Source organism: Chinchilla lanigera, unplaced genomic scaffold (genome assembly GCF_000276665.1).
Source record: "Chinchilla lanigera isolate Chin_1 unplaced genomic scaffold, ChiLan1.0 scaffold00002, whole genome shotgun sequence".
In the NCBI taxonomy this organism is placed as follows: domain Eukaryota; kingdom Metazoa; phylum Chordata; class Mammalia; order Rodentia; family Chinchillidae; genus Chinchilla; species Chinchilla lanigera.
The window spans coordinates 20488322-20496406 of record NW_004955403.1 but is presented as its reverse complement, the minus strand read 5'-3'; the positions used below and the strand labels follow the sequence as shown (position 1 = coordinate 20496406).

The following is an 8085-nucleotide window of genomic DNA, read 5'->3' as shown; positions in this document are numbered from 1 at the left end:
CAAGAAGAATTCCCATCAGGAATCAGAGGATACAAAAGGGGTAGGATTTTTCTGAGCTTCTTCCTCTAATTCTAGGTCCATTCATCATGTCAAGGGAGATTCTCTCATTGGCTGAGTGGGGCGGGAGGTGGGGTAAAATACATGATCCAGACAGGTCAATAATAATATGTATTTGTGTAATAGATACAGCGTAAAAATGATGCTGCATGAATTTCAAACTTTAAACCCCTTCACCCATTTCCAGTGGCATACCTTTAAAAAGAGTGAGGGGACAAAGTAGAGGCTGCAGAGAAATGTAAATGGAAGGAAGAAACATTTTTAACAGCAAAATAAGTGTGGGGTCATTAAGTCCTCTCCTTGGTTTTTATCTTCTAGTTTTCACAGTGTTGACCCACAGAAGTAACTTGGCAAATTCCTACCCTGTCATCGAAAAGTGGATATCTGGGTCTTCATGAAAGATGCTGTGATTTTGAAAGCAGGTGGGGGAGAAATTTTCTTTTTGGGAGTTCTAGCAGCTCTGAGTGTGTTATCCTGTTTTCTTGTGCCAGTTAAAACACTGGAGTTATGGTCTGGGGGCATAGCTCAGTAGTAAAGTATCTGCTTAGCATGCACAAGGCCTTGAGTTCTTTTTTATTTATTTTTATTTTTTATTTTAATTAATTAATTAATTAATTAATTTAAGGCCTTGAGTTCTATTTCCAGCACCAAACAAACAAAAACACTAGGATTACCCAAAGACTAATCCATTAATTAATTCATTCAAAAAAGCATTTATTACATGCAGGGCACTACAATGGATGTTAGGAGTATATAGATAAATAAGACAAAGTCCTTGCCTGCAGTAAGGTCCCAGTTTAGGGGAAGAATCAGCCAGTAACATGTATAAGGCCGTAAGTGCTTTTTGCTGCAGATTCAAAAGCTGAATTGGTAACTTCGGAGAAATGAAATTGATGGGGGTGGGCAGGAGAAAGCCCTTTCCATATGGTAGAGTTGAGTAACAGTGAAGATAAAGTCTTTTCTTATACTTAGGAGAAATTCCTTCGGACTGTTCCAAGAGTTCAAATAAGTTGAATTTCATAAAACCCCAGACCCAGAACCTTAGGCCTCCCTCCCCATCAGGAGGTGGGTGGGAAACAGAAAGCCTGGGCTAGTCCTTTTACATTGACTGGTCTTGCCAATGACAGTCCCTCTGGGGCCTCTCACTTTTCTTCTTGGCAGGTCACCTGGAGCTTGGGGGCTGGCCCAGCTCTCTCAGGATTCAGCAGACACTGGAAGTGGTGGTGAAGGACACAGTGGTAGTCAATGTTATTTGAGCAGGGTCAGCAGGCCCTGGAGCTTCCTGAGTGCACAATGCAGAAGGCTGCATACTATGAAAACCCGGGACTCTTTGGAGGCTATAGCTACAGCAAAGCCACTGACAATTATGGCTATGGCACTCCCCATCAGCCCTACCCACCCCCTGCTGCTGCCAACTCCCTGGACACTGATTACCCAGGTTCTGCCTGCTCCATCCAGAGCTCTGCACCTCTGCGAGCCCCAGCCCACAAGGGGGCTGAACTCAATGGCAGTTGCATGAGATCTGGCACTGGGAACAGCCAGGGTGGGGGTGGTGGCAGCCAGCCACCTGGTCTGAACTCAGAGCAGCAGCCACCACAACCCCCTCCTCCACCACCCACCCTGCCCCCCTCCTCACCCACCAATCCTGGAGGTGGAGTGCCTGCCAAGAAGGCCAAGGGTGGGCCCAATGCTTCCAACTCCTCAGCCACCATCAGCAAGCAGATCTTCCCCTGGATGAAAGAGTCCCGACAGAACTCCAAGCAGAAGAACAGCTGTGCCACTGCAGGTAGCTTTCTGATGGGGGACATTCCTGGACCAGGTTTCCTACAGACTAGCCCCAGGAAGTTCCAATCATCCAGGAACCAAGAGACTCAGGGCCATAAGAGCAACCTTGGAAGACATGTCCAAACTCTTACTCTTGCAGAAATATCCTTCCTTTTTATTGTCTTTGATTGGAGTCTTAGCCTTGTGGGAATAGGGTGCTCACTTCTATCTCAGGCTGCTAGTGTCATTGATGAACAAATCTTATGTTTATTCATAGAAAGTTCTTCACTGTATTGACATATTATCTGCTTTCCTGGGCTGCTGGTTATAACTCAGCTCCCTCTTCAACCCAACAGCCCCTCAGAAATTGAACACAAAGTTAAGTTCAGTGGTGTACTGGGGAGGCTGAGGCAGGAGGAATGCTTCAGCCCAGGATCTCAAGGCCAGCCTGCTTGGGCAACATGGTGAGACTCTGTCTTAAAGAAAAAAAAAAAAAAGTAAAAGAAAGAAAAGGAACAAAATTTGAAGACAGATATCTTGAGCACAGGTGGTTATATAGCTCATATCACATGAATCAATAAAAACTAAAGGCTAAGCAGTGCTCTGTGAAGAATTGTGCTAAGCAATTTATAAGCATTATCTTAATTTTTCAAAAAACGCTTTGAGGTAGGCATGTGAGACAGCCTCATTTTATAGATAAGGAAACTACTAGAGATGATACGCAACTTGCCCAAGTTGAAAAAAACAGCAAGGTGGTGGATTTGAATCCAACCACTCTGACTCCAGGGCCTGTCAGGAATAACCATGAAACTACCTGCCTGTCTCAGCCCAGTTTGCCCAGTCAGCAAACTCTTAACAGGGAGGTGCATATTCCAGGTGGAGAGAAATTTCTGGGAAACAGGAGCAGCCTGGGCTTTCTTTCTGTGCAAGGGAGACCCTTGGGTTGAGAAGGTCTCCAGGTCATCCAGGGCACGTGGAAGAAGACAGGCATCACAGGCGTTGACACCTGCTCCTTTCTGCTCAGACTGCTTGGTTCCCTACATTTTTTTTGGCTTTGTGTTCTCTGCTGCAGTTTATTTTCATATAGATGAGCAGGTTTCTAGGTCCAGGGCTAGTTTGAAGCTTGGGATGTGGCTTGTTATCAGGTCTCTGGTTGGCCTGCAGCTCTCTGGGGCTGCTCCTCCTAGGGGGAAAGTGCCTTCCAGCCTGCAAGCTCCTTCTCCTGCCCCTCCCTCCTCAGCGCAGGCTCGGGCCCTCCCTCCCGGGAGAAATCCATTTGTCTTCCCAGTGAGGGAGTGGACAAGCAGCTGAGAGGTGGCAGGGGTGGTGGAAGCCTGTGTTGAGGCCGCTGCACCAGCACTGCCTTACTCAACATGCTTTCAGCCTGGCCTTGGGACCCTGGAAACGCCAAGGCAGTATTTTTTGGGTTTATCACCTCTGGGTGTAGCTGGGCTAGACTGAGGTGTTAAGAACCCCCGCTCGCATTCTTTGCTGGGGAGGTGCATTGCCCAGGAGCCAGCCTCTAAGCAAGGTAGAGGAGCTGCTCACACCCCTCAGCAGCAGAAGCTGTGAGAAGACTGTTCCAAGAGAAGTCTGGCCCTTCTTTGACAGAGGGGAGGCATAACCAGCTGCTCTTCTTCTCTCATTAAAGCCCTTCCTGGCCTTTTGAGATGAGATGATGGGCTGAGATGTAGAGGAAGGGAGAGCAGAGCGAATAGGACTTCCGAAGGCAGATGCAGGTTTCAGGTGCAACTGATGGTAGACCTGGGATAGGGTGTGAGTTTTCCCTTGCACTCTGACCTCTGGAATGCCTCTTCCCCACCCAGCCAGGATTGGAGGTGGGGGAGGGTGGTGGCCAGTAGAGCTAGGGAAGCACCCCTCTTCACTCCTAGGAGTCTCTACTCCCTCGCTCAGCGCCCCCTCTTTCTCCCTCCCTGCCCAGGAGAGAGCTGCGAGGACAAGAGCCCGCCGGGCCCGGCGTCCAAGCGGGTGCGCACGGCGTACACGAGTGCGCAGCTGGTGGAGTTGGAAAAGGAGTTCCACTTCAACCGCTACTTGTGCCGGCCGCGCCGCGTGGAGATGGCCAACCTGCTGAATCTCACCGAACGCCAGATCAAGATCTGGTTCCAGAACAGGCGCATGAAGTACAAGAAGGACCAGAAGGCCAAGGGCATCCTGCACTCGCCGGCTGGCCAGTCCCCGGAGCGCAGCCCGCCGCTCGGCGGCGCCGCTGGCCACGTGGCCTACTCCGGGCAGCTGCCGCCGGTGCCCGGCCTGGCCTACGACGCACCCTCGCCGCCGGCCTTCGCCAAATCGCAGCCCAATATGTACGGCCTGGCCGCCTACACGGCGCCGCTCAGCAGCTGCCTGCCACAGCAGAAGCGCTATGCGGCGCCCGAGTTCGAGCCCCACCCCATGGCGAGCAACGGCGGTGGCTTCGCCAGCGCCAACCTGCAAGGCAGCCCGGTGTACGTGGGTGGCAACTTCGTCGACTCCATGGCGCCAGCTTCCGGGCCCGTCTTCAACCTGGGCCACCTCTCCCACCCGTCTTCAGCCAGCGTGGACTACAGTTGCGCTGCGCAAATTCCTGGCAACCACCACCATGGACCGTGCGACCCTCATCCCACCTACACAGATCTTTCGGCCCACCACTCGTCTCAGGGACGCCTACCCGAGGCCCCAAAACTGACACATCTGTAGCGGTCACTGTCGGCCCGAACTTGCGGCGTCATTACCTCCTTTGCTTTGATTGTTGGGGGTGGCAGGCGGGCGGGGCCCGAGGGGCAGTTCGGGGACCCCCTCCCTGGCTCTGGCCTGGCCGCTGCTTCCCAGGTCTCCTCCAGCGGCGGAGGCAGAGGCTATGCGGCCTCGCCTCCAAACGCGTCCTCCTTTGGGTGACTCGCCGTAAATCAGCCGCAAGGATCCTCCCCCGCAAGCCTAACAGTGCCATATACTGCGAACCGAGGGACTCTAATCTGGTAATGGTGTCTCCAAGGTAAGTCTGAGACCCATCGGGCGGTGCGCCCTGCAGGAGGACTAGAGTTGGAGTCCTGGGCCTGACCCGCATCTAGCTTAGTTTCGGAGATCTTAATTTATATGCTCCTTCCCGTCCCATAAAGGATTTCATCGGACTAAATGATCTGTATTTATTATTTGAAGCGATTCATTTCGTTTCCCTGATTATTTATCCTCCTCTTAATGTATTTATGTGTATATTTGTAGAATTCTCCAGCCGAGTTTAGGAACGCGCTCCCGGCTTTGGGGGGCCACATTTCACCTTTTTTTAGTTTCCTTGGTCTGAACTAGTTGAGAGTAGTTTTGAACAGTTGTAACCGTGGCTGGTGTTTGTAGTTGATGTAAAGGATTAAGACCACAAATTGTCCTTCATGGTCCTAGAGTGAGGCAGCCCGGTGGCATGGCACGACAGACCTTATTCATTTCTCGACAGCCGCAGCCCTCGCCACTTGACGCAGTTTGATTTCAAATTGTCTAGTACTATTTGAACAAATATTTAGAATAAAAAATTTCTGTTGGAAGTCTATCTGTTAATCACACACACTTGCAAGCAGATCACCCTGCCTTTATCTTTTGAACAATCCCAGTGGAAGGGTGAGAAAAAGCCCGACCCTCTGAAAGACCTTATTTATTTGGAATCTAGTACATAAATTAATTTTGGGGGTGATACTTGCTTACATTCCAGCTATTAAAATTCGGGGGTAGTGGTGGTGGTGGTGGTGTCTAAGGGTGCAAACCTAGGAATGTCCTGTGTGGCATGACTGGGACAGGGCTTTGCCAAAGCAGTGCCTGCCTTGCTGTTTCTATCACCCTCTCTCTAGACACAATCGACGGTCACATTAGGGAGGCCAGAGCTCATTTTTCTGCATTAAGTAATAAAAAAAAAACTTTGAAAAAAACTGACAATCAAAGAAAAGACACAAAAGAATTCATAAGAAGAACTGAGCTATGAAAAGGTAAGGTGCAGAAAATGAAAGGTTCATTTGGAGACAGGCACCGAAGCTTTTTCTCTAGGAAATGCTGTCATGAATTTTTCCTTTGTCGTGGTGGGTAGTTCATTTCTAAAGAAAACAAATGTTCTCCATAATGGGAAGTAATAAAAGTTTCACTACTGGAACACAGCACATATAAACACCCTGTTTACTTCTGTTTCTTTGTACAAAACGGGCAAAAAACGTCTTCAAAAGGTTTATAACCATTTTGTAAATATTAGTGTGGCTCTAGCTAGGAGCAGACCACTTACACTCACTTCTATGGGAGGGGACACTTGGAAACCGCCTTCAAATAAGTTTCAATTCTTTTGTATTTCAGCAAAGTCAGCCCACGCATCTCTATTTGGTTTGACAAATAATGCAACTCCTACTACATCCCCGGTGACAAGAGGTGAAATTCCTATTGTGTGGAAATAATTTAACTTCTTATCTTCTGGTGGAACAACAATTGTTTCTATTTGGATGTTTGTGTTTCACTAATGATGGCTCAAAATACATTTACTTTCCCGGTTCTTTTGTGCTGTTTTTAAAATGGCATGTTAGATTGGGGGCGGGAGGGGATATTCTTTTGCCAAATTTCACTTTATCTGAGGAGGTTCAAAGTATATATGCTGTAGAAGTGTACCGACAGAATAAATGACTTCAATCGAAGACATATTTTACCCACTTTCAAGGCTTAACATTGTTTTATATGAAATTTGCATCCATGGGCAGAATTTCTAATTGTCTTGTACGAAATTATTTTTTAAGCTATTAGGGGAATCAAAGATCTCGTTGCCTTGCAGGGATTACAACCACCTTTCTTAACTGGCTAAATATTAAATAGATGAATCGTCAGGCTGTTTAGATTCAGCCCGGTTTTCCCTCATCTCCTCTTCCTACCATAAATAATAATAAAAATACATAATGCATCATGGCTCCAGGCGTTTTCCAGCGCGATGTGTTACCGCAGTAGTATCTGCTGAGTCTGCGGGTGTCTGCAAAGCCCCAAGTGTCATCTGTGGCTTAGGGTTTCATGGATTAGACTTTAAACGGTGTCTCGCCAGGCTGACATCAGCTTCCTCTCACACTTAGGCTCCAAGGAAGTGCTGGGCTGGGGGCTCCCTCTCCATGCAGCCACAGCTCCCCACGGCCCTGCTTTCCAGGGTATGTGTGTGGGGGGCGGGGTGGCTGGGGCTGAATCTGAGGCTTTTCCCCACCTCCGGAGACTTCTGAGAGTGGCTCCAATCCGTTCCTGTCACTGGCGTGAGTCATGTGATGGGCACACTGGGTCACTCCTGGCGAGGGCACGCTCCCACGCGGCCACCCGCCCGGCTGAGAGCCTGGCCCGGCACAACCATTTAAAACTTCATAAATTATAAACAAGCCGCCTTGGCCTTCACAGTAAATTCCGCTCTTTTCGAGCCTGCAATTAGTGTTAGGAAGCACCCGAGTCTAAACACAACCAAACGCCCTCTGAAAGACCCAAGGGCCCGAGGTTGCAAACCTTTATTTCCCAGTGCCAACCCCTCCCCGCCAAGGTTTGCACACAGTCGCCTCCTCCCCCGCCACAGCCACCGCCGGCGGTACACACTCGGCTGGGTTCCTGCTCTGCGAGGGAAGGTCACAATAGCGGCTCTATCTGCACAGGCGCCTGCCTCCTCCCTCCCCGGTCTCGCAGCAGCAGAGAAAGAAGCGTGGGGGAGGGGAGCCGGCCGCCAATGGCGCCCTGGGCCTTGGCCTCTCTTCTCGGGGAGGCCCTGCAGCCATACCTGCAGGAGAAGTCGGCACGGGAGGCAAACCTCCTCCCTAGTTCCTGCTTCTGTCCAAGACGAGTGCTCTGGGGGCAAAGGAGGGCCCACCAAGGCCTCAAACTTGCTTGAGGCCTCCCTACCCCACACTGCGCTGAGGGTGCCCAGAGCAGCCAGAAGCCCCAAGGCAGGCACGCCATTGTGTGCGCTGCTTCCCCGCGGGTTCTGCAGCAGAGGCGGCCCTGGAGGAGGCCTTAGCAGGCAACACAGAGGGCGGCTGGAGGTGGGAAGTGGCCGGCCCTCCCTTGCTCGCTGGGGCTTTGGTCTTTGGAGATCTACCTTGGTTGCCTAAGAGGAGAATGGTTCTTAAACTCATGCCTTTGGCCAGTTCTTTTTTTTTTTTTTTTTTTTTTTTACTTTGTTTTTTTTGTCTAAACCAACACCTACCTCCTTTGGGATGTGCGTGGGTGTTATGCAGTCTCCTGAGATCTCAAGAACAAGGTCACAGCTGTAAGCCTGGGCCCATA

The 8085-nt window shown here is 50.1% G+C and overlaps 1 protein-coding gene and 1 long non-coding RNA gene across 4 annotated transcripts; one reads left to right on the top strand and one right to left on the bottom strand.

The window, feature by feature from the left end:
• The first annotated feature begins 385 nt into the window (after positions 1-385).
• Hoxd3 (homeobox D3) lies at positions 386-6744 on the top strand. Of its 3 annotated transcripts, none has more exons than XR_001233436.1 (4): positions 386-479; positions 1219-1843; positions 3764-4816; positions 6148-6744. XR_001233436.1 is itself a non-coding variant. In XM_005373413.2 (3 exons), the coding sequence occupies exons 2-3, from the start codon at positions 1303-1305 to the stop codon at positions 4519-4521; spliced, it is 1299 nt and encodes a 432-aa protein (XP_005373470.1). In that variant the 5' UTR covers positions 386-479; positions 1219-1302; the 3' UTR covers positions 4522-6744. The 3 variants fall into 3 exon arrangements, 1 of the variants encoding a protein (XP_005373470.1); XR_259190.2 differs by having other exon boundaries at positions 3764-5792; XM_005373413.2 differs by having other exon boundaries at positions 3764-6744.
• A 556-nt stretch (positions 6745-7300) lies between these two features.
• On the bottom strand, positions 7301-8081 carry LOC106148206. The gene is made up of 2 exons (XR_001233437.1): positions 8006-8081; positions 7301-7906 (listed from the first exon to the last, which is right to left on the bottom strand). It is a non-coding gene; the product is annotated as an uncharacterized LOC106148206 (long non-coding RNA).
• Between the last annotated feature and the right edge of the window lie 4 nt (positions 8082-8085).

What these genes read in the sequence shown, in the direction of transcription:
- Hoxd3 (XM_005373413.2), top strand. Translation starts at nt 1,303, where the DNA reads ATGTTATTTGAGCAGGGTCAGCAGGCCCTGGAGCTTCCTGAGTGCACA. An exon ending in GAACAGCTGTGCCACTGCAG is followed by an intron (nt 1,844 to 3,763) that starts GTAGCTTTCTGA and finishes CTCCCTGCCCAG; the next exon opens with GAGAGAGCTGCGAGGACAAG.